We start from the raw sequence: 26,097 nt of genomic DNA on the forward strand, positions 1-26,097 counted from the left end.
AAAAAACTAGCTGGGCGAGGTGGCGGGTGCCTGTAGTCCCAGCTACTCGGGAGGCTGAGGCAGGAGAATGGCGTAAACCTGGGAGGCGGAGCTTGCATTGAGCCGAGATCAGGCCACTGCACTCCAGCCTGGGTGACAGAGCGAGACTCTGTCTCAAAAAAACAAAACAAAACAAAAAAATGAACATAAATATCCATTATTATCTTCACTCATGCTTTCAGAAGAAACTAAAACAAGCAACGGAGACCTGTCCGACAGCGCTGTGTCTGCTGATCCTGTTGTGAAATGATACCGATGGTATTCACTGCACATATGACGAAATCATCAGAATTGTTAAAAACTTTTGCCAGTGGAATGGATAAACTATTGATGAATTGTTTCCTGGGTCACATCTCTGGAAAACAGATGTTACAACTCTTAAAGGCAGTGCTTTAAAGTGAAGTCCTTTCTGTTTCCAAAGGCTCTACTTTCAAAGGTTGAGAATGAGATTTTAAAATTGGATTTTTGCCTGGACTTGAGGGTAGAAGATGTTTCTATTTGATGTGAAGTTATAAAAGGGCAAATCCAGATTCATAAACTATCACCTCGGATTTCTTGTAATCTCCATGTTTGTAATTTGTATTTGCATAGATCTTTGATCTATAGTTATTTCAAGTCATGGGAAATTCAATGCATATACTATATACAGCCAGTAAATACATGCTTAACAAAAGGAATGAGCCTGAAATTCATGAAGAATACATATCAATATTCTCATAAAAGGAATATATGAAGATGGCTTTGATACTACCAGTGAGGCACAAGTGTTTTATGTACTCTCAGTGTACAGTATAACTGATGATCATTCTTTCATTGTTAATTTCATGTGACTCACAAGAGCTGCTGATGTCTTTGATGAGACATTTTATAACTAGTTTACATTGCTTTGAGAACATTTAACCTCCAACAGCTGCTTTAAATTTAAGATTTACTTAGTACTCAGAAAATTCAGATAAAGCCATAGAGTCCTGTTTGAAGCTTCACTTTTATTTTGGTTGAAGGCATGATGTATGATGTCAGAAAAAAAATTGAGTGAATTATTTCTACATCCAAACTCAGGTTTCTTCTACATTCGATTGAATTGAAATTTTGGTGATGGTTTGGGTAGACTTTTTTTTTATATCAAGTATAATTTAAGACATCAGATTAATAATTACACTGTTCAGGCTTTTTGAAAAAATACCACTGTGAGAATAAACAGCTAGTAAGATACATCACTTACTGATTTTAAAAGTACAGAAAGATTTGAGTAAATTTCGTACCCAGCAAGCTGTTAGTTTTATTTTTGTAAAGTTATGTAAGTTATTAAATGGTTAATCATGGCCTTTAAAAAATATAATAAAGTGATACCTTTACAATGAAGACAAAAGTTTAAAACTTTCTAATGCAAACATCATTTTGGGAAATGCTTGATTTTTTTCTATTGCATTTGTCTGCGAAACATTTCTTTGGATAAATCCTGCAAATGCTTCTAACATTATTCTTTGATTCCAGCTTTTAGAATGGATGTACAATGCCCTGTTTGTACTTACTGGTTAGGGTCAGGGTAACTTGCCAGCCCAGGATAAATACTTTAATTGTTAAAAGTCAGAAGAGACAGAATATGTAGGAAATGTTTTTTGTTTATTATGTAAACATGGCTTACAGAATTATGAACAGTGAATAGATTAAAGGCATTTAATATTTGTAATCCATAATAACTGTAGAAATGGCCCTAAAGCATGCTGCATAATTAATAATTTATATTTTCATTATTATAAGTTTATATTAATCTTGCATTTGATTATATCAAATTCGTCATCATTTTATAGCAACAGTATTGTTTTCTCTGTTTTTCTTCTCTAACTTCTCTGAAATCATCTCCTATTAAGGGATAGAAATTGTTATTAGAAGAGAATCACATGTTCTCTGTTCATTATCCCTACACGTGTAAATTAATTATCAATACTAGATAGAGTTCACATGCTGACTCCCTGGATACCTACAATTGAGAAGAAAATGACAGACAACTATTTTTCCTTTAGGTTAAAATAATGTCACTGCAATCTGGATAAATTATAAGTTAATATATTTGAAGTAAGATCTTGGAAACAGGAATTTAAATGGTGTCAAAGTGCAGAGCAACAGGGCTTCAGTATATTCACACCTAATACGTTCATATGTACATTTTGATGATTTTCTTGGTAACATATTAACATTGGTTTTATTTTTTCAGACATACTGTAATTTAAAAATAAATGTGAGCATTTGTTTTAAGTTCACAGAAAACTTAATGATAATTCAGATTCTCAGGAATTAAGGACTAATCATAACATTGTCAGTTCTAATTACATTTTGTAAAAGATGGCAAGTTTGTTACCTCACTTGAGTGGGGTTTCCCTCTTCCCCCAATTCTAAGAGAATATAATGTGTATACTAAAACATTAATAAACATAATTTTGAAAATTTCCTTCCCCTGGATGTTTATGTTCAAAATTGTATGTCATAAACCAGTAGTTCTTAATATTAACCTTTTTGGGGTCCCCCTTAATTGAATGAAATGAAATTGTGGAATCTTTTTTAAAAAAATGCATGCACATAAGTAAAAAATTTGAAGTATAAAATTGGCTTCTGTCAATGTATTCCAGGTGAAAGAAAGGTATTTTCCTTTCCTTTATGCACTTTTGATCTTTCCAATAAAAAGAACCAATATGAAGTTACTTTAAATCCTGATCCTGGAGAGGGATTATCAGTATGCAGTGTTTAATGTTAGTAATAACTATAGTGCTATTTGCAAACCTGAGTTGAACTAAAACAATACAGTAGTCTCCCCTTATCCGTGTTTTACTTTCCAGTTTCAGTTACCTGTGGTCAGCTGTGGTCTGAAAATATTAAATGGAAAATTCCAGAAACAGTAAGTTTCAACTTGTGTATTGTTCTGGGTAGCATGATGAAATCTTGTGCTGTCCTACTCCATCCCACCTGGGACATATAAGTCATCCCTTTGCCCAGCATCTTCATGCTGTATGTTCTACCTGCCCATGAATCACTTGGTAGCTAGGTTGTCAAATCAATAGTGTTTGTCTTCCAGTAAGCCTTATTTTACTTAATAATGGCCCCAACGGGCAAGAGTAGTGATGCTGGCAATTCAGATATGCTATAAGAGAAGCCTGAAATTGCATACTTTAAGAGAAAACATGAAAGTTCTCGGGAAAGTAATCATATGTGGGGTGGCTAAGATCTGTGGTAAGAATGAATCTTCTATCAGTGGCATTGGTGACAGTATTTGTTACAGTTGTTCTGTTTCATCATTAGTTATTGTTAATCTCTTACTGTGCCTAACTTATAAATTAAACTTTATCATAGGTATGTGTGTATAGGAAAAAACACAGTATATATAGGGTTAGATACTATCTGCTGTTTCATGCATGCACTGAGGGTCTTGGTCTATCCCTCTCAGATAAGCAGGGACTACAGTAATAACAACAGAGCCTTCAAAATATTACACTGGAGATGAGATACAATCCTGTTAAATGCTACCCTGCAGAAACCATTCTTGGTAAAGTTAAGTCTGGTTGCTGTTCCTTTTTTCTTCTGAGGCAGTAAATTTATAAGATTGTGGGAAAGATGAGAAAATATTGGATACTTCATGTTACTCTTTCGTGCTGAGTCTGCTGAATGTAAAAGGTAGACTTTAATTGATTTTAATAATTGTAACAGGATTTTCTTTCCAGCTTCACATTGCAGACGTTTCAGAAGATGGCATTCCTTTTTTAAGGGAAGTTGTAATGCCACATTTTTTTTTTTAACAAAGGCTTTTAGATGTTCGGAATACTTTTAATAGGCTGTCAAAGATGTGAAGTTTAAAAAGGGAATCCAGAATAAGTGGAAATCTGTAGAGATTAAGCAAAGGCAGTGAACTCGAGATGGTGATGGCAAAGTTAGAGTTCAGCTTATAACACAGGTCAGCATATATATAATGTATAAGAAAAGTTGGGCAAGTAAGTATGATTTCTTTTCAGTAGTTCGGCTTCTCTTTACCACTCAGTTTACCTGATACCTCCATTTCCCATTAGTGGAGATATACTCAGAAATGTAGATGAAATTTATTCAGTCGATGCAGATCTGATACCATAATTCTTGGATCATCTCTATGGATTATAAATACATTCTGTAGGTAAGAGCTACATGTAGTCAAGCATTCTTTAATAATGCCCTCATTTAATGGGGAAAGGAGTTAACTTTTATACCTAGAAGCACTTGTCTTTATCAAATTAGTATTAAAGTATTTAATCTTTTCAAAATCTGTACAAAAGGTAGCAAAGTATTAAGGATATTACGCTTTAGGTTGATACTGCTACCGAATTGTCAGAGCTTAATGTATTGAGGAATTTGGATTGCTTTGTATCTGGTTCTCTCTTGAGGTCATCTATATATAGCACAGAGTGTTTAGAAGCATCGACTCTGGAGCCAGAACAACTTGAATCCCTATTTCCTGCTTAGGAACAGATTCCTTAATATCTCTGTGCTTCATTTCCTTGTGCAAAAGATGGGATGATAAAGACAGTATATAGCTTATAGGTTGAGGATTAAATTTGCATAAAGCACTTTATAAGGAAATAGTATTAGCTACTATTGTATATACTATAAACATTAGCTCTTACTATATTACTTATTTGTACTCATAGGTAGAAATAAACTTGGCATATAAGCATTAGTTGTTACTACTCTTTTAGGTGGAACGATTGAAACTAAAGTCTGTATTTGACTTTAAGTGGGTATCTGAAGAACTGTTCCTTGTTAAGTGGCTCAGGTAGATGTAGACAAGGTAAGGAAGGCCCTGTTCTTCCCTAAAGAAGGTAGTCTGATGAGTATGTGAGGCTAAATCAGCCTGGGAAGTGGGAATTGGTAAGAATAGCTGGCTTCTAAAAAGGTCCCATTTCCTGTCTTCCCGCCTTTCATTTACCATGGCACTTGTTAATCTTTCAGAGCACTTTCATGTGTATTAATACACATTTCAGTAAGTGGAGAAAAGGGGCAAATCATCCACTAGTTCTAAGTTTTAAAATTATTTAAAAATACTCAATGCATACAAGATATATAATATGTATTACACTATTTGAAGAATGAAAATAAAGCACTTGGAAAGAAGCTACCATATCAGTTAAGAACACCTCGCTCCTGCAGTTTCTGCCCGAGGAAACCATGTAGGGGTTTGGTGTTAACCATTCTCTTGCTCTTTCCTTGTTTTACAACTGATTGTATATTCCTAACTATTGATAATAATGTTATATTTCAGTTTTTAAACTAAATATAAATGGGATATTATATGCTTTTGTAACTTTTTTAGTATTTTAAAAATTCATCCATGTTGATGCATATAGCTGTAGTTGAGCATTTCATTATGTGAATACAGCTATCTTCTGTCGATGACATCTGGGTGGTTTTCACTTTTGGGATATTGTAAACAACGATGCTGTAATCATTATTGAACGTGTCCCTGGGTCCAGGTGTTTAGAGTTTCTCTGGGCTGTGTACCTGCAGGTAAAACTGCTAGGTAGTAGGGCAGGTGCCCTTTCAGTGTACTGGACAGAATGTCATACTGTTGTTTCATCCCAGCAGCAGAGGAGATTCCCCTTTGCTCCATTTCTGCCAACAGCTGAAATTTTGCAGTCTGGTGAATATAAAATGTTTCTGTGGTTTTAATTTGCATTTTCCTGATTACTATAAGGAGTCTGTTTCTGTTTATGAGCACTTTGTCTTTTTTAATGTATGAAATGCCTTCATGACTTTTTTTCAATTTATCTTTCTACCTGTAGGAGTATTTTATATATTCTGGATGCTAAGTTTTTGTTGGTCTTGTGTGCTTGCTAGTAGCTTTGGTTTAGTTGTGTGTTTTCATTCTCTGTGGTGGTTTTTGATGAAGTTAGTTTTAGTGGACTGAATTTGTCTTTTTATTTTTCCCTAATGATGCGCATGCTTTGTGTCTTATTTAAGCCATGCAGTCTTTTAAAATGGTGGATTAATAAAACAACTTTTGTACTCCAAAATTAGGTTAACATCATAGGGTCCATTTGAAATGTATACAGAAATGTAGAGGGTTCCAGTTTTCAAACTAATACTTGTTTAGGACTTGAGTGAGATTATACTCCTTTCCCAAAAAAGTCTAAGCAAGAAAATAAAAAAACGTTCAGGGGACTGTGGCTCTTGCACTGTGTCAGATCAGAGAACCAATTGATCTAAAGCAGTTATGTCATACAAATTTGTAACGCATTAGTGAACAATGAATAATGTTATGGTGCATAATTTCACACTGGCTTAGACTGACTCACTGTGTCTTTTATGGTGTGTACATTTCAAATGCATCCTATGATGTTAACCTAATTTTGGATTACAAAAGTTATTTTATTAATCCACCATTTTAAAAGCAACACCTTTAAAAATTTTAGCAATGGGATCATATATTCTACTCATGTTGACTGGAAGTATTTTTTGATACTATATCCCCTCTGTGATTTCATTGTGCCCTAGTTTTTGGGAAATTAAATGTTAAAGCTATGGAGCTTACTTTAGTTTTCTTCCAGGGATGTTCCAGAAAATAACAACAAACGAAAGAAACAGAATAATTTTTATTGCTAGGTTAATTCATTACAAAGATAATAATAGTCTGTTGAACTTAGTTACAGTTAAACACACTGTACCGATTCAAAATCATACTAGTTTCGTAGAGAGGAGGGATGGGGGAGTGGGCTGGGGTTCCAGGAGTTGGAAGTATCAGGGTGGAAATAGGAACTTTATACAAAGCCCCATGACCAGCTGTGCTTCAAGTGAGTTTTAAAATTAACTGGTCCCTTCCTTGAGGAGGGTCTGGCTCAGAAGAAACAGGAACTGGTAGAGCTGCACCCTGCCCACAGTGATCCACTACTGAAAGTACTCATACCTGGGAGGACCTGAAACTTCTGAATGCTGGTTCAGTAAGGCTCCACTGTCAAATCAAACATCTTTTGTGGTATTCATTTTTTTAATGCTTGATGTCTGGAACAGTTATTGGAACTAGACCTGCATCATGCATCTCTACTAGTGCTTGGGCCTCAAAGCAGTGCTCATCACCTAACTGCACAAAGAAATGCTATTAGGTCCAATTATGAGATAAGCTGAATTATAAATACACAATTTTCAGAACGACAGGCACTTAAAGCTCATTAAGTAAAATATAAAAATAGATTATATTAATAGGAAATATTTAGTGTTCATCAAATTGTAAATCTAGGCTTTTGCCATTTTTTAAAAAGGATACTGGAAACTGAAAAGAGATGACATTCATATGAACAATGCATTTTTCAAACTTTTGTTCTGAGCGCTGAACAATCTAAGAAATCTTAGCGCAATCTAAGAAAAAGACTTACCACAAAGCACCTAAAATAACATTTGTAGATTGGTGGGAACGCTGTCAAACATTTCTTAGTTTCCCTCCCAAGTCTCAGTATCAAGGCATCAAGATTACATTCCACAAACGATTGTCAGCCTTCGGAAATCAGTCAGTGTGCCTGTACAGAGAAGTTGAAAACCCTTAGGAGGTAGCTCTCCTTCCTGTTTGCTCTTCCCCTACAGGCGCAAGTGAGTTATGCTTCAGATTCTGCGCCTCTGTGTTCACTTGGATTTCCGTCATTGTCATCTGGTTGATCGTTTAACAGTACATATTTTCCATCATTGGTTAGTGGTATGGACAGCATTAATTGAGCCAGTGCTTCTGGATCCTGAAGTTAGGAGAGTTTAAGAGGGAAAAAAGAAAAGGCTTAAGATGCATTTAAACCCCTTTGGCCTGGCTTTCAATATGTTGTGTAATCTAGTCTTATTTTTCCTGACTTTTGTATGTGTGCCTTCAGCTGAGTCTCCTTGCTTCTCAAACTCAGGCATGTCACTTCTAAAATCTAGACTGTTTTCCTCTGAGCCAAAATATTGTTTACGTAGTCAATTCATACCATCTTTCCAAAGATTCCACAGAGGAACTTCCTTCACAAAACTTTTGTCTTCTATATCTTTAAACTCCTTTCTTTTCTCACGTTTAATCTATACCAGAAGTTGGCAAACAATGGTCATTTGGCTAACCACTTGATTTTTATTGGAAAACAGCTGTGCCATTTACATACTGTCCATGCTGCTGCTGCTTTTTAATGTTTTTTTTGATGGGGAGGGGAGACAAGAGTCTCGCTCTGTCGCCCAGGCTGGAGTGCAGTGGTGTGATCTCGGCTCACTGCAACCTTTGCCTCCCGGGTTCAAACGATTCTCATGCCTTAGTCTCCCGAGTAGCTGGGACTACAGGTGTGCACCACCACACCCGGCTAATTTTTGTATTTTTAGTAGATATGGGGTTTCACCATGTTGGCCAGGCTGGTCTTGAACTCCTGACTTCAGGTGATCCTCCTCCTTCTGCCTCCCAAACTGCTGGGATTACAGGCATGAGCCACCACGTCTGGCCTGCTTTTGTCTTATAATAGCAGAGTTGAATTTGTTGCAAGGGAGATAGCCAAAAACATAAAGGCCCTTTATAGAAAAAGTCTGCCAACTTTTGACCAATGCCATGAAATACTAGTTTGCAGTGCTTGCCATTATTTTATGTACGTGGCCTTAGTCCTTGGTCTTCCTTACCTCTCCAGCAGACTGAACTGCACTAATATGGTAGCCACTAGCTACATGTTACTATGTAAATTTGAGTTCAATTTAAAAATCCAGTTCCTCAGTTACACTAACCATATTCAATTGGCATATTGTGCAGATATAAATCATTTCCATTATTGCAGAAAGTTCTGTACATTGCTGAACTAGAAGCCCCCTGGGGGCAGGGACTGTATCTGTCTTCACTACTGTAATTCCAGGGCTTTTCTTATACAAACTAGGCTCTCAAAAATTTGCTGAATGAACAAAAGATTAGAAGCTGCTGAAAGACAGGGAGGTCTCAGAGTCCTCATTTCTTAAAAGCTCCCAGGTGATGTCTGTGGGGCATGTGATCATACTCTGAGAAGCAAGGCCTTAGAGCACATGGTGGGTCCTTATCTATCATCTTAATCTGAAAGAAAGGAAATCTAGCCAACTAGTATGCAAGCAAGAAAACAGATAAGCAGGAGCTCCAGCAGTGATAAGAAGTCCTCATGTGTTAACAGTGAACATGGAACCAGCTGATCAAAAATGTCTGGTGGTTGGAATATTTAAAAGGAAATCCCAAACTTGGCCACACATTCCAGTGAACATCACTTTTCTTTTTGAAAAGACTCTTCGTGTGTGTACACAGATGTGTTCTGAGTAGCTACTAAACCAGCACTAGAATGCATCTTACCTTCCGAACCTCGATAATTTCTTTTCCCAAATTAATAGCATAACATATCTGCAAAAGACAAGAAAAGTAGTGATTGGCAAAGGTAGAGAAGGATAAAATTTTAGAACAAATGTGATTTTGAAGTACAGTGAGGTCACTGTGCTCACTATTCCCACTTGGGAACACAAGACCTGGCTGCAGGAGACTCATCACATAGGGCTGGGGGCATTTGCATCCAACTGTCCTGACCTCTGTTGCCAATTTGTGCCATACAAAAAATATTCCAGGTAAGTGAAACTCAGGTTAATTCCAGTGTTCAAAGTTTTTAATAGGAATTTTTTTTCTCTCTTAAATGTATTTAGCTATGACATGTTCGTATACACAGTGGCAAACATAATTTACTGAAAGAAGAATTGGTTAATTGTGATAAATTCTAACTCGCAGATACAGTCAAAGTTTTTCATACTAAACCAACAGCTTGTGTGTACTTTTCTAATATCTTCCTTGGTTTGCTCTCTGAGACTAAATTATTCTCTATTGTAGCTTTTGCCTTAATTTTTTTTAAAGAATAAATTCGAGGGGAACTGCTTTCAACATTTCCTTATATCCTGACTAAATAATATGTCTTGCCATCAGAGCTCTTCCTCATTCACCCTATTCTGGTTGGTAGGTATTTTCCACAGAGAAATTTAAATCGAGTTTTCTTTCAGTGAGGCCTTCTTAGGAGGTATTATCTGAACTCCTGGATGGAGACATGCAGAATAATCAACTAAATATCCAAGGAGGTAATGCCAGAAAACTCTTTTAAAATGGACTTGTTTGGACTGAGATATTTATATTATGAGAGCTTCACATGAAAAAGAGACCTTTTCGCCTTCTGAGTTGCTTTCAAAAATGTATGTACTCAGAGATTCTTCTCCAGTGGATTCAGGAATACGGATGACAAAACCAACCAGTCTCTTGTTTTCTTGATGAGCAGCAAATTGTGTGACACTGGTAAGCTCAAACTGGGGGAAAAAAAAGGAAACCGATCATACAATACTAGAATTAAAAACTGACAAGGTTACTCTCTGGAAAAGTCATGAGAAAAAGTTTCCTATTAGTGGCAGATCTTTATTAAGTGCCTAGGCTGTGTTTAAGGTAGATACAAAGGTGAATTAAGGAGTAATCACTAATGAACCTGTATGAGGTACTTACATTGGCCCTTGATACTTGAGTCTGTGGATCTATCAACCTGAAATTTTAAAAGATACATTGTATCACAAATGTTGGATAAACTGAATATTCCTAGAGGAGTTTGTAGTAGAAGTCCAGAATAAAATAAAACAAATTCCCCCAAATAGAAAGAGAGAAAGCCTGTTTGAGGGTGAGGCAAGATAGCTCTGTGTGACCACGTGTCCTGCTTTCTACCTTTACGGAACCTGTGTAAGCTAAAGCTCAGGGTACCTATCATGGAAGATTATATAGCAAGTAGAACATTTACCTTCACAGGATTGTGCAACTTACCCAAAAAGACAACATTATAATTCTCAATAGATCTGCTATATAATATGGATGGATTATATTCTGTACAGCCTCCCTCTCCACAAACATCCATTGGCAACTTTAATGTCCCTGAAGTACTAGATCAACTTAGTCTAAATTTAACGTTCTTGAAAAAGATGGGGTAGGGGTGAGAGAATAGTGAAGGGCTTTTGACTCTTCAGTTTGGGTAAAAGAGGAATAATGTTTAACAAGGTATTCCAGAATATATTTCCTTTTTTTTTTTGTATTTACTATTTATTTATTCTGAGACAGAGTCTTGCTGTCACACAGGCTGGAGTGCAGCAGTGCAATCTTGGCTCACTGCAACCTCTGTCTCCCAGGTTCAAGCGATTCTCCTGCTTCAGCTGGAGAATCCCGAGTAGCTGGGATTACAGGTGTCAGCCACCATGCCCGGCTAATTTTTGTATTTTTAGTAGAAATGGGGTTTCACCATGTCGGCCAGGCTGGTGAACTTCTGACCTCAGGGGATCTGCCTGCCTCAGTCTCCCAAAGTGCTGGGATTACAGTCATGAACCACCGCGCCCGGCCTTCAGAATATATTTCTTTAACAGTATTTTAAGCATCATCTAATAATCAGGTTGACATATCCTAGAAAATAAACTATATGAGAATTTATTCCTATCTTAGATAAGTAGGTATAAATTTCTACTGTATTGTACTCGTGTTGGAATAATTAACATGGTATTATAAATTATTACTATACATTTTATAGGTCAAAGCAAACATATAGTTTGTGGAAAAAATGGTTATGATTCCATTCATCTGTTAAATGTTCAGATCTATAGAGATGGCAATTTTAGTGGTTAGTGGTTTCCTAGGGCTGGGTGGGTTGCCAGGAGATAATGGGTATTCTTTCTGAGGTGAGAAAATGTTCTAAAATTGATTGTGGTGATGGTTGTACAACTCTGAATATACTAGAAACCATTGAATTGTACATTTAAATTGTATGATATGTGAATTATATCTCAGGAAAACTGTTACCTCCCTCCGACCAAAAGGCTAGTTTGAAATACATGCAGTTACACTTATTAAACCGTAAGACTTATCAGAGAACTCGAGATTGAGTGTTCTACCCTGGCTCCTCACCTGATCTTATGCAAGTCACCGGGACTTCTTAAAACTGGTTCATCTGTAAAACTGTGGTAAGAACCCCCACTTCCAAGAGGTGGTTATACAGTTAATGAGAAATGTGTATGGGAATTTAAGTAGACAAAGCTTAAGAAATGTTACTTTTATGTCCCTATTAATGGGTATGAATTTAATTTTTTTGAATATAGATCATAATTTCCCTCAAGTTGGAATAACTTTCACAGGTATTTTGTAAAATTCCCTTATAAGTGAAAACTTAACACATGCATATTTTGTGGGTCACTTTTAGAAGTTTGCTGTTTAAATCAGGTAACCTAGATTTCTCTTTTTTTATTATTAAAGTTCTCAGATACATGTGCAGAATGTGCAGGTTTGTTACATAGGTATATATGTGCCATGGTGGTTTGCTGCACCCATTAACCCATCATCTACATTAAGTATTTCTCCTAATGCTATCACTCCTCTTGACCCCACCCACCAACAGGCCCCAGTGTGTGATGTTCCCCTCCCTGTGCCTATATGTTCTCATTGTTCAGCTCCTACTTATGAGTGAGCACATGTGGTGGTTGATTTTCTGTTCCTGTGTTAATTTGCTGAGAACAATGGTTTCTAGCTTCATCCATGTCCCTGCAAAGGACATGAAGTCACTCTTTTTTATGGCTGCATAATATTCCATGGTGTATATGTGCCACACTTTCTTTATCCAGTCTATCACTCATGGGCATTTGGGTTGGTTCCAAGTCTTAGCTATTGTGAATAGTGGTGTAATAAACATAATGTGCATGTGTCTTTATAGAATGATTTATAGTCCTTCAAGTATATACCCAGTAATGGGATTGCTGGGTCAAATGGTATTTCTAGTTCTAGATCCTTGAGGAATCACTGTCTTCAACAATGGCTGAACTAATTTACACTCTCACCAACAGTGTAAAAGCGTTCCTATTTCTCCACATCCTCTCCAGCATCTGTTGTTTCCTGACTTTTTAACGATTGCCATTCTAACTGGTGTGAGATGGTATCTCATTGTGGTTTTGATTTGCATTTCCCTAATGACCAGTGATGATGAGCTTTTCTTCACGTTTGTTCACATAAATGTATTCTTTGGAAAAGTGTCTGTTCATATCCTTCACCCACTTTTTGATGGGGTTTATTCTTGTAAATGTGTTTACGTTCTTTGTAGATTATGGATATTAGCCCTCTGTCAGATGGATAGATTGCAAAAATTTTCTCCCATTCTGTAGGTTGCCTGTTCACTCTGATGATAGTTTCTTTTGCTGTGCAGAAGCTCTTTAGTTTAATTAGAACCCATTTATCAATTTTGGCTTTTGTTGCCATTGCTTTTGGTGTTTTAGTCATGAACTCTTTGCCCATGCCTATGTCCTGAATGGTATTGCCTAGGTTTTCTTCTAGGGTTTTTATAGTTTTAGGTCTTACATTTAAATCTTTAATCCATCTTGACTTAATTTTTGTATGAGGTGTTAAAGAAGGGGTCCAGTTTCAGTTTTCTGCATATGGCTAGCCAATTTTCCCAACATCATTTATTAAATAGGGAGTCCTTTCCCCATTGCTTGTTTTTTGTCAGGTTTTTCCAAGATCAGATGGTTGTAGATGTGTGTTGTTATTTCTGAGGGCTCTGTTCTGTTCCATTGGTCTATATCTCTGTTTTGGTACCAGTACCATGCTGTTTTGGTTACTGTAGATTTGTAGTATAGTTTGAAGTCAGGTGGCATGATGCCTCCAGCTTTGTTCTTTTTGCTTAGGATTGTCTTGGCTATGTGGGCTCTTTTTTGGTTCCATATGAAATTTAAAGTAGTTTTCTTCTAATTCTGTTAAGAAAGTCAATGGCAGCTTGATGGGAATAGCACTGTTACTTTGGGCAGCATGGCCATTTTCACAATATTGATTCTTCCTATCCATGAGCATGGCATGTTTTTCCATTTGTGTCCTCTCTTATTTCGTTGAGCAGTGGTTTACAGTTCTCCTTGAAGAGGTCCTTCACTTCCGTTGTAAGTTGTATTCCTAGGTATTTTATACTCTTAGTTAACAATTGTGAATGGGAGTTCATTCATGATTTGGGCTGTTTGTATATCATTGGTGTCTAGGAATGCGTGTGATTTTTGCACAGTGATTTTGTATCCTGAGACTGCTGAAGTTGCTTATCAGCTTAAGGAGTTTTGGGGCTGAGATGATGGGGTTTTCTAAATACACAATCATGTCATCTGTAAACAGAGATAATCTACTTATCTCTCTTCCAATTTGAATATCCTTTATTGCCTTCTCTTGCCTGACTGCCCTGGCCAGAACTTCCAATATTATGTCGAATAGAAGTGCTGAGAGAGGGCATCCTTGTCTTATGCCAGGTTTCAAAGGGAGTACTTCCAGTTTTTGCCCATTCAGCATGATACTGGCTGTGGGTATGTCATAAACAGCTCTTATTATTTTGAGATATGTTCCCTCAATACCTAGTTTATTGAGTGTATTTAGCATGAAGGGGTGCTGAATTTTATCAAAGGCCTTTTCAGCATCTATTGAGATAATCATGGTTTTTGTCATTGGTTCTATTTATGTGATGGATTACATTTATTGATTTGCGCATGTTGAACTAGCCTTGCATCCCAGGGATGAAGCCGACTTGATCATGGTGGATAAGCTTTTTAATGTGCTGCTGGATTCAGGTTGCTGGTATTTTATTGAGGATTTTCGCATTGATGTTCATCAGGGATATTGCCCTGAAATTTTCTTTTGTTGTTGTCTCTCTGCCAGGTTTTGGTATCGGGATGACGCTGGCTTCATAAAATGAGTTACGGAGGAGTCCCTCTTTTTCTATTGTTTGGAATACTTTTAGAAGGAATGGTACCAGCTCCTCTTTGTAACTGTGGTAGAATTTGGCTGTGAATCCGTCTCGCCCTGGGCTTTTTTTGGTTGGTAGCCTATTAATTAATGCCTCAATTTCAGAACTTGTTATCGGTCTATTCAGGGATTCGACTTCTTCCTGGTTTAATCTTGGGAGGGTGTATGTGTCCAGGAATTTATCCATTTCTTCTAGATTTTCTAGTTTATTTGTGTAGAGGTGTTTATAGTATTCTCTGTTGGTAGTTTGATTTCTCTGGGATCAGTGGTGATATCCCCTTTAGCATTTTTTATTGTGTCTATTTGATTCTCTCTTTTCTTCTTTATTAGTCTGGTTAATGGTCTATCAATTTTGTTAATCTTTTAAAAAAACCAGCTCCTGGATTCATTGATTTTTGAAGAGCTTTTCATGTCTCTTATCTCCTTCAGTTCTGCTCTGATCTTAGTTATTTCTTGTCTTCTGCTAGCTTTTGAATTTGTTTGCTCTTGCTTCTCTAGTTTTTCTGAGGTGGAGTTTTGCTCTTGTTGCCCAGGCTGGAGTGCAATGGCATGATCTCAGCTTACTGCAACCTCCACCTCCCTGGGTTCAAGCGATTCTCCTGCTCCAGTCTCTCCACTAGCTGGGATTATAGGCGCCTGTCACCACACCTAGCAAATTTTTTGTATTTTTAGTAGAGACAGGGTTTCATCATGTTGGCCAGGCTGGTCTCGAACTCCTGACTTCAGGTGATCCACCTGCCTCGGCCTCCCAAAGTGTTGGGATTACAGGCATGGGCCACTGTGCCCAACCTAGTTCTTTTAATTGTGATGTTAGGGTGTCGATTTTAGATCCTTCCCACTTTATCCTGTGGGCATTTAGTGCTATAAATTTCCCTCTAAACCCTGCTTTAGCTGTGTCCCAGAGATTCTGGTACGTTGTGTCCTTGTTCTCATTGGTTTCAAAGAATTTATTTATTTTTGCCTGAATTTCATTATTTATTTACCCAGTAATCATTCAGGAGCAGGTTGTTCAGTTTCCATGTAGTTGTGCAGTTTTGAATGACTTTCTTACTCTAGAGTTCTAATTTGATTGCACTGTGGTCTGAGAGACAGTTTGTTGTGATTTCTGTTCTTTTGCATTTGCTGAGTAGTATTTTACTTCCAATTATGTGGTCAATTTTAGAATAAGTGCGATGTGGTGCTGAGAAGAATGTATATTCTGTTGATTTGGGATGGAGCGTTCTGTAGATGTGTATTATGTCCATTTGGTCCACAGCTGAGTTTCAGTCCTGAATATCCTTGTTAATTTTCTGTCTTACATCTAACATTGACAGTGGGATGTTAAAGTCTCCCAATATTATTGTGTGGGAGTCTAAGTCTCTTTGTAGGTCTCTAAGAACTTGCTTTATGAATCTGGGTGCTCCTGTATTGGGTGTATATATTTAGTATAGTTAGCTCTTCTTGTTGCATTGATCCCCTTACTATATGTAATGCCCTTCTTTGTCTTCTTTGATCTTTGTTGGTTTCAAGTCTGTTTTATCAGAGACTAGGATTGCAACCCCTGCTTTTTTTTCTTTTTTTTTTTTTTGCTTTCCATTTGCTTGGTAAATCTTCCTCCTTCCCTTTATTTTGAGCCTATGTGTGTCTTTGCACATGAGATGGGTCTCCTGAATACAGCACACTTATGGGTCTTGACTCTTTATCCAATGTGCCAGTCTGTGTATTTTAATTGGGGCATTTAGCCTGTTTACATTTAAGGCTAATATTGTTATGTGTGAATGTGATCCTGTCATTATGATGGTAGCTGGTTATTTTGCCTATTAGTTGATGCAGTTTCTTCATAGTGCTGACGGTTTTTACATTTTGGTATGTTTTTGCAGTGGCTGGTACTGGCTTTTCCTTTCCATATTTAGTGCTTCCTTCAGGAGCTCTCCTAAGGCAGGTGTGGTGGTGACAACATCCTTCAGCATTTGCTTGTCTGTAAAGGATTTTATTTCTCCTTCGCTTATGAAGCTTAGTTTGGCTGGATATGAAATTCTGGGTTAAAAATTCTTTTATTTAAGAATGTTAAATGTGTGCCCCCACTCTTTTCTGGGTTGTAGGGTTTCTGCAGAGAAATCTGCTGTTAGTCTGATGGGTTTCCCTTTGTGAGTAACCTGACCTTTCTCTCTGGCTGCCCTTAACATTTTTTTTTTCATTTCAACCTTGGTGAATCTGACGATTATTTGTCTTGCAGTTGCTCTTCTCGAGGAGTATCTTTGTGGTGTCTTCTGTATTTCCTGAATTTGAATGTTGGCCTGTTTTGCTAGGTTGGGGAAGTTCTCCTGGATAATATCCTGAAGTGTTTTTTCTAACTTGGTTCCATTCTCCCTGTCACTTTCAAGTACACCAATCAAATGTAGGTTTGGTCTTTTCACATAGTCCCGTATTTCTCAGAGGCTTTGTTCATTCATTTTCATTATTTTTTCTTTAATGTTGTCTTCACACTTTATTTCATTAAATTAATCTTCAGTCTCTGGTATCCTTTCTTCCACCTGATCAATTTGGCTACTGATACTTGTGTATGCTTCACACAGTTCTCATGCTGTGTTTTTAATCTCCATCCATAGGCTGTACCCACTGTCTAACCAGTCCCAATGAGATGAGCTGGGTACCTCAGTTGGAAATGCAGAAATCACCTGCCTTCTGCCTTGGTCTCGCTGGGAGCTGCAGACTGGAGCTGCTCCTATTCAGGCATCTTGTCTGGGAATTGATTTTTCTTTTTCAATCTTCTGATTTTCTGTGTGACCTCTAAATGGTCTCAGAACCTATTCCACTGCAGGGGTATGTTTACCGTGGTGACGTATGCATAGCATCAGATTTATCATTAATGATGTTTAGTGTCTTCATAACTTTGTGCAGCCATTACCACTATCTAGTCCTAGGACATTTTTATCACCCCAGAGGAAACTTCATCTCCATTAAGAAGTTACTCATTCCGGTCGGGCACAGTGGCTCAAGCCTGTAATCCCAGCACTTTGGGAGGCCGAGACGGGAGGTCCACCTGAGGTCAGGAGTTCAAGACCAGCCTGACCAATACAGTGAAACCCCGTCTCTACTAAAAAATACAAAAAAACTAGCTGGGCGAGGTGGCGGGCGCCTGTAGTCCCAGCTACTCCGGAGGCTGAGGCAGGAGAATAGCGTGAACCCAGGAGGCAGAGCTTGCAGTGAGCTGAGATCCGGCCACTGCAGTCCAGCCTGGGAGACAGAGCGAGACTCCGTCTCAAAAAAAAAAAAAAAAGAAGTTACTCATTCCTCCTCCCACCCTCTGGCAATCTCTAGTCTGTCTTCCGTCTCTATGGATTTGCCTATTCTGGATATTTCATATAAACAGAACCCTACAGTATGTTGCCTTTTGTATCTGGCTTCTCACTTAGCACAATGTTTTCATCATTCATCCATGTTGTAGCATATATCAGTCCTTTGTTCCTTTTTAAGGCCAAATAATATTCCATCATACGTATATACAGGTGGAGTATCCTGTGTCTGAAATTGTTTTGGATTTCAGCTTTTTTTTCAGATTTTAGAATACTTGCATTATATTTACCAGGATGAGCATCTCAAAATCCAAAATGCTCCAATGAGCATCTCCTTTGAGCATCAACTTGGCACTCAAAAAGTTTCAGATTTTGGAACATTTGAGACTTCCAGATTTGGAATGCTCAACTCTACCACATTTTGTTGATCCATTCATTTGCTGTTGGGCATTTGTATTACTTCCACTATTTGGGTATCATGAAAAGGACTGCTATGAGCATTTGCGTATAAGTTTTTGTTTGAACACCTGTATTTAATTCTTTTGGGTAACTACCCAGGAGCCCGCCAAACTATTTTTTCACAGCAGCTGAACCATTTCATATTCCCACCAGCAATGGGTTCCAGTTTCTTCACATCCTTGTAAACGCTTATTTTCCATTAAATATATATGAGATATATAAATATATATACACATCTATGAGACAGAGTGTGCACATGCCATCTTGATATGGAGTGACATATCTCATTGTGGATTTGCTTTGCATTTCCTTAATAACACATAGCATCTTTTCATGTGCTCATTGGCCATTTGTATATGATCTTTGGAGAAATGTCTATTTCAAGTCCTTGGTCCATTTTTTAATTGGGTTGTCTTTCTGTTTTTATAAGAGTTCTTTGTACAATTTTGTGTACTACATCCATATTAGATAGAATTTGTGAATACTTTTTTCCCATTCTGTAGGTTGTCTTTTCATTTTGATGTGCTGTGGTTTTTCACAGTATTTTACATATATTTTCCTTTGATCTTTTTGGTGGAAATTATTCCAGGACCATTAGGATTATTAAGAACCATGAGCCCATTTCTGTAAAAGGTCCAGGACATACTGAAAGAAAAGCTTTAAATAAATATAAGGTTTTATTAATAAGAACTTAATTCTCAGATAAGGTTCATAATAAATGAAAAGAATGGGCTTAATGAATGGAAGAATCCATATCCTGATTTTTGCTATAGTCCTAGTTACCTTTTTTGAAGCTAACGTTCATTGAGTACTTTTAATGGGCCACTGAGTTGTAAATGTTTTACATATATTAGCACATTTATTCCTCATGACATTTATTTCTCATGACAACAGTGGAGGGTGTGAATAGTTATTTTCATTTTACAGCTGAAAAAACTGAGGTACAGAGGCTCAAAAACTTGCTTAAGGTCACATAACTAAGAAATGCTGAAGCCAGGAATAAACTGAGACATTCTGGCTCTAAAGCAGTGCTGTCCCTTAGAAATGTAATGGAAGCCTTATACGTCATTGAAGTTTTCCCAGCAGCCACATTAAGTGAAAAGTAACACATGAAATTAATTTTACTTAATCCAGGATATCTAAAATATTACCAGACACATGATTAACCTAAAAAATTAGTGAGATGTTTTACATTCTAAATCTTAGAAATTTGGTATGTATTTAACACTGAAAACACACCTCAGTTCAGGCTAGTTATGATGCAGATGCTACCTGTGGCTACCGTATCATACGCCCCGGTTCACAACCAGGACTTTGGTCATATCTGAAACCCAGATCATATTACCTGAAACCCTAAATCATGTAATTAATACGGCCTGCTCTCTCTGTGATGGCCAAGTTATTTAGGCAGATTTGGCAGATTTTTTAGTTTTTTTCCCCATTATTTTTATAAATAGTACTCTCAGGAAAAAAAACTCCATTTTCAAGCTCTGACATATAGAGAATAAGTCTAGTGTGATAGCATCTTGGTGAACAACAGTATTCACTCACCACTGAATTTTTGAAGATACCAGTTCTTGTCTGTAAGGGAGCACTTTCTAGGCTGTCTTATGTAAAAAATAGTGGAGACAAAAGCAAGAGTAGTCTCTTCATTCCAACACTAACATTTCAGATGGATGAATTAGCCTTAAAAGGGTTAGCTGAAGCCATAAAGTCTGAAAATAAAACTGAATGTACCTCAAAGATTGACTGGTGACCATCAGATGGGATTCTGTCATGCGGAAGATGTTGTGAATAGCCCGAGCAGCCAATACTTGTCTCATCGCTTCATAAATCACTTCAGTAGTGCTGTCTGTTTTAACTGCCATTGATCCCAAAAACCGAACTATAAACATCTGCTGCAAAAGAGAATCTGCAAGACAGCATTTTCCACTCAGGATCTCATTTACTTCCTGCTGCTGTTGATCTGCACACCAGTGTCAGATGTGCTGGTTTTGCCTGCTTTCTGTGGAGGAGCTTCTACCAAAATTTCTCAATATCGCTTTTATAAGCCCAATATTGCCAAAGCTCTGTCTCTTCCATTGTCTACATTTTGTCAGTTTGTTTGGAACTACTTCATTAGACTAGAAAGGCTTTTCTTCATCTATAAGATGAGATGATGGTGGTACCAGATGAACATCCTTCTAATGCTGAAACTCTAGGTGACTACAGTGTACCTTTTCTCTGAAAGAGTGCGTTGTCTAGACAATAGAAGATTCATTACTTTGGCCCACTGATAAAGTCCTCTTAGAAAGGAAAAGTCACTTGCAGGATATAAGATCTCATGTTGGGTCTCACGCAATTCATACTTCATGCCTATTACTGAAAGGCAGTGACAATGTTTCATAGCCTAATGGAAGTAGAACTGGCTGCTGAGAGTGGCGCGTAACTTGACAAAACTGACTCTCAGCAACCATAACTAGAAGATCAAAGAAGGTTTTTCTTCTCTTTTTTGAGACGGTCTCACTCTGTAGCCCAGGCTGGAGGGCAATGGCATGATTTCAGCTCATTGCAACCTCCGCCTCCCAGGTTCAAGTGATTCTGACATCTCAGCCTCCTGAGTAGATAGGATTACAGGTGCCCATCACCACACCTAGCTAATTTTTGTATTTTTTTTGTAGAGACGGGGTCTCACTGTGTTGCCCATGCTGGTCTTGAACTCCTAAGCTCAGGTGATCCACCCGCCTCGGCCTCCAAAAGTGCTGGGATTATAGGCGTGAGCCAGCATGCTAGCCATCAGATATGTTCTTAAGTACATTATAAGAATGTAAAAAACCAAACATTTGAATTTGAAAGACCTAAATATCATTCATTTGTGTCATCTTCAAATTCAAGAACAAGTTATTTGTGCTTTTGGTTTTCTAAAATGAAATAGCATATTTCCAATTCACCAAGCCTGCATTTGAATGTGATAACAGATTGAGATTTCACATTTCTATGCTATGCTACAAAAAGGCTATGGCTAACAGTGAAATAGCTGTAAATGGTCTTTCAGCTACCCTTCAGTTTTTATCGAAGACTTGCCTCCATTGCCGACATCTTACTAAACTTTCAGAAAGAACAACAAATCTTCAATTCATATTCCTCATCGTAGCTCTCTAAAACATGATTTCACATCTTATTTCAATGGCCCTTGTCATTTTGTGCAGGGGAAAGAATAAGGACACCAACCTAGTCACTTACCTTCTGCTTCTGGAAATGACTCATCCTCAGTTTCACCAAAAGGGTTGGTACGCCTAGGGGAATAGCCAGAGTTGAACAAACACGACAGCAGCAGCTAGAAGGCCACTTAGCACTTGAACTGGAAGTCAGAATGGCAACAGTCTTTGGTGGTGGAGGGGGACACAAGAGACCTCAAATTTACTTTCAGTTCTCCCAGAGATAACCTCTCTCAGTCCATACCTGCTCCCTCTGTTCTGATCAAGGAATTCTGTAGCAGGAAGCACAATATCGAATTGAATCGGCGTTCCAGGCGCTATCAGCTCCTCTGCTTCAGGTAGACTGGCTGTTGCTTTGGGAACAATCTTGTCATTTTCATTTTCCATCTCTGAATTTTTCAGGTTCTGGCTGAAGGGGACAAAATCAGTTCCCTTAACCTTACGCTTTTATAATCAAGTGAATACTTGTTGAAGGCTGAGGTAACTTTTATGAATGAAAATACAAGGGGAAAAGATTTAACTCAATCCCTTAATCCATTCTACAAATAAACCTCCTTCAAACTTCCTTCATATCCTTGGCTAAAAACCCTCAGACTGCCCCATTTCCTGCAGTTCTCTCTGCTGCACAGCATCCTGCACTGTGCTACTAATCTTCTGTTTGTATCCTTCTCTGTGAGGCAGGTTTTGGAGGGCCTATGCTATAACTAAGTAATATGTATTCTTACCACATAGTAGGCACTCAAAAATGTTAGCTGAATGGACTAAAGGTCCTGGCTTGGCATTTAATCACAATCTGGCTCTAATTTCCCAAAAGCCTCCATTTCCACTCCTTTAATGCACCCTCTATGAGAGCTGTACCACACATACCATATGCTTTTCCTTATTTCCATCTTCATCCCAATTCTGCTGCTCACCCAACTCTCCCAACCCAGCTCAAATTCTTCCTCATCCACTAGGCCAGCCTGCAGCGCCTCCTTCCTCTGATTATTCTAAGTTAACAGGCACAGTCTTACAGCCCTGTGTGCCTCCTGAGCTTCACACTGTGCCCACACTCATTGCTGACATCGTGGCCCATCAAATACTGTGCTCTCTGCAGAGAGATTAGTCAGGCACCAACATGTTCTCCTCCAGTCTCAGAATACTGTAATTTAACTTTTCAACGTTTAAAAAATCTTTTCTCCCCAGCCAGACTATAAACTCCTTTGAAGGGCAAAGAATATCAATGTATTTTGATTTCTTTCATTGCCTGGACCATAAAAAGCTCTCAGTGATCTTTCTGTTCATTGGATATGTCAATATTTTCCTATTTCTCAAACATGTCAATAACTGAATGTAGTATATCAAACTACTTTACAACAGGTATTTGACAAATGATCATACTTACTGGAATGTGGATTGAAACACTGTACATAGGCTTGTAGACGGTCACTGCAAGGCAAGCCCTTGGAGACCACTTGGTCTGACCTCTGTTGTTCACAGAAAAGGAAACTGAGGCCTCTGGAGAAATTGAGCAGTTTTGAAGGCACTCAGTTACCTGGTGGGCAAGCCAGATTAAAAACGGTCTCCTTACTGCCAGGAGAGTGCATCCCCAGGATGTCATACTGCCTCAATAACCCTTAATGGGAGAGTCACATCTGCTGTTTGATCCTGTCTTTAAGAGAGGGCTGTGATATAATAAGTAGTAAGCACTGGAGAAAGCTATGAGTAGAAGCTTCAAGGGGAGAAAGTGAGTCCAAGATTTTGGCTCCCCAGAGAGTCAAAGTGGGGAGATAACAATCCAGATAGGGTGGGGCCAGGTTGTAGAGGGCCCTTATACTATCAGGTGGGGTCTGAACTTGACACAACAGCATAGGGAGCCACCAAAGACTCTGAACATAGGAGTGACATGATGTTAACTTTCACCTGTGATCTCCATGTCACCAGCTCTAATGGATACTTTGCAGTCATCATAATTGACTTAAAGCATCTAACACAGCTGATCTCTCCTTGAACTCTTCTCTCTTGGTTTCTGCTGGTGCCACATTAATTTACAGAGTTTCCTCCTACCTTTCTTGATGTTCCTTCTCAAGGTCTTTTGCAGGCTCCTTTTCTACCCTAACTGCTGGAGTTCTTTAGGATTCGGTTGCAGGCTCTGCTTTCCCCTCCCTCTCCTCTCTCCCATAGAGGACCTCATCCACTGCTGTTCAGTGCTGGGAGTCCCCGATTCATACACCCAGCCCAGATGTCTTCTTTACACTCCACACCTGTATCATCTGTTCATATGGGATGTTTCATAGGCCTCTCATGCTTAACATGTCCAAAACTGAACTCTTCGTCTCTTTAAGAAACACCATCTGCCCAGGTGTTCAGCTCCGACTGGAGTCATCCTTTATCTGTCCTTTTCTGTTTACGCTTATCCGTCAAGTCCCATAGGTTTTACCTCCAGAATGAGCCCACATCCATCTACTTTTCATCTCTGCCGATCCTGGTCTAAACCACCATCATCTAATCCTGGGCTGCTAGGATGCCTCCTCACTGGCTACTGACTTGCTCTGTTCTGTGTTCTCCAGAGCAGCCAGAGCTAACTTTGGAAAATGGAGAGTGGGTATCTCCATCTCCATCACAAACACACAGCTCTCAGAGCCCTTCCACAGCTCCCTGTATGCTTCCTTCATCATCAGTCCCTGCCACCCTCCCCACCCCCCCCATCATGCCCCATGATCTCCCTCTGCCTGCACTGTCCCGTTACACTGCCTCCTTTCAGTTCCTCAGATATACTAAGCTCTTCTCTATCCTGTTACCTCCACAATTGCTACCAAGAATACACTACCTCTGGCTCTTTGCAAGAGTAGCCGCATCTTGTCTTTTACTTTGCAGCTTGAATATTATCTTCACAGCCAGGCCCTGCACAGGTCTCCTCTTCACCCTCCATGACAGCACCTCATCTCCTTAACGTCGCAGTGCTTCCCTCGTTTTAACTCAGTCTGTGCTTACCTTTTGCCTGTTCTCCCCAGTAATCTCTATGTTTCCTTACCTAGGCCAGGCCTGGGCAAATAGTAGATACTCAAATATTTGTTGAGTAGCTGGATAAATGAATGAACAGTAGATATATAGTAACTGCAGAATGAGGGAAGTCCACATACGATACTTGCTTAGAAGTAAATGGCAGTTTGTTCCCAAGAACACAATTTCTCTGCTTTCCCCCCACTGTCATCAAAACATTGCTTTATTCTTAGTGGGATGACCCTAAGAGAGATAGCAGCCCTCTCCCCACAGCTCTGGGGCCATCTGGCAGCCACATCTGTCCCCCATCCAATCACTGGGCTAATTCAGCTGGCTGGCTAGAGTCATTTTTTTTTCCCCAGGAGTCTTCTGTGTCCCTTCTGTGGGATCCTTTTGGTCTAAGAATGTGATTTGCTTATTCTAGAATAGGGGAGAAAAAAATCAGTTACTGAATAATTAAATATGGGCTGCAAATTGTCTTTTTAGGAAACCTATCACATCTTCTAACTGCAAACCCTCCTGAACTATCCATCAACACCCTTGAGAGATGGCGTATCAGAGCTAGAAGGGTCCTAGGAGGTCAGCTAGTTCCTTGTATGTTACAAGGCTGAGAAGACAAAGGCCCAGAGCGTTTACTGACTTACTCAGGGACATCTTAGCTGTGTATAACACAAGGCAGAGCTATCGTTAGAACCCATGTCTCTCAACTGCAGGTCTGGTATTCCTTCCACTGTGCATATCAAACATTTTTGTAACTTTACAAAGCGAAGACATACATTTACCCAGGAGAAGGCCACAGGATTAACCCTCACTGACTGGATGGATCTTTAGTTCCACTTCCTTTCATATAGTGTCTTCCTTAGAGTTCATTTCATAAAGCATGCTACTTGTATAAACTGTTAAATCCTTAAGTTATGGTGCTGAAATATTTCTCGGACTTGTTGCCTCTTCCTCCTCTTTTTTTAAAACACTTGTTTAAGTTCTCATGTTCTGCTTCACAGCTACTACTGCATCAGCATCCTACTGGGTCCTGCACTCGCCCCTTCTTCCCACAACCTGTATCCAATTTATCCTACCCAGGTGCGGAACAGTCTTCCTAACCCTGGTTCTGACCATCGCCCATTTCCCCTAAACCTCCCGTTTTGTTCCACTGCCTGTAACTCCTGAGCAGGGCACCCAGGTCTTTCCAGTTAGACTCAAACCTATTTTCTGGCCTTACCTTCTCCCATTCCTTCTCAGGCACCCAGTGCCCAGCGTGTGAACACTGGCTCCACACTGCACAGATCCTGGGAAGTTACTTAACCCTGAGTTTTTAATGACTTCCTTCTGGGGTCATTAGATATTTGTAAAAAATGTAATGGGGTTCTTT

General features: G+C 38.7%; 2 protein-coding genes across 5 annotated transcripts in view; one reads left to right on the plus strand and one right to left on the minus strand.

Moving 5' to 3' along the window:
* The window catches only part of KIAA1033 (KIAA1033 ortholog), a 63,849-nt gene extending 61,362 nt beyond the window's left edge, over nucleotides 1-2,487 (plus strand). For both annotated transcript variants that reach the window (XM_011935341.1, XM_011935349.1), the window contains exon 33: nucleotides 222-2,487. In XM_011935341.1, coding sequence (XP_011790731.1) covers nucleotides 222-289 — 68 coding nt within the window. In that variant the 3' untranslated portion in view covers nucleotides 290-2,487. The remainder of the gene's footprint in view (nucleotides 1-221) is intronic.
* A 4,142-nt stretch (nucleotides 2,488-6,629) lies between these two features.
* Nucleotides 6,630-26,097, minus strand: part of APPL2 (adaptor protein, phosphotyrosine interaction, PH domain and leucine zipper containing 2) — a 61,115-nt gene continuing 41,647 nt past the window's right edge. For all 3 annotated transcript variants that reach the window (XM_011935366.1, XM_011935360.1, XM_011935375.1), the window contains exons 15-21: nucleotides 21,991-22,155; nucleotides 21,772-21,824; nucleotides 20,287-20,461; nucleotides 10,529-10,565; nucleotides 10,198-10,338; nucleotides 9,353-9,400; nucleotides 6,630-7,775 (exon numbers count right to left, since the gene is read on the minus strand). In XM_011935366.1, the coding sequence (XP_011790756.1) occupies nucleotides 7,641-7,775; nucleotides 9,353-9,400; nucleotides 10,198-10,338; nucleotides 10,529-10,565; nucleotides 20,287-20,461; nucleotides 21,772-21,824; nucleotides 21,991-22,155 (754 nt within the window). In that variant the 3' untranslated portion in view covers nucleotides 6,630-7,640. The remainder of the gene's footprint in view (nucleotides 7,776-9,352; nucleotides 9,401-10,197; nucleotides 10,339-10,528; nucleotides 10,566-20,286; nucleotides 20,462-21,771; nucleotides 21,825-21,990; nucleotides 22,156-26,097) is intronic.

The sequence above is a fragment of the Colobus angolensis genome, unplaced genomic scaffold (assembly GCF_000951035.1).
Source record: "Colobus angolensis palliatus isolate OR3802 unplaced genomic scaffold, Cang.pa_1.0 Scaffold10, whole genome shotgun sequence".
Taxonomy (NCBI): domain Eukaryota; kingdom Metazoa; phylum Chordata; class Mammalia; order Primates; family Cercopithecidae; genus Colobus; species Colobus angolensis.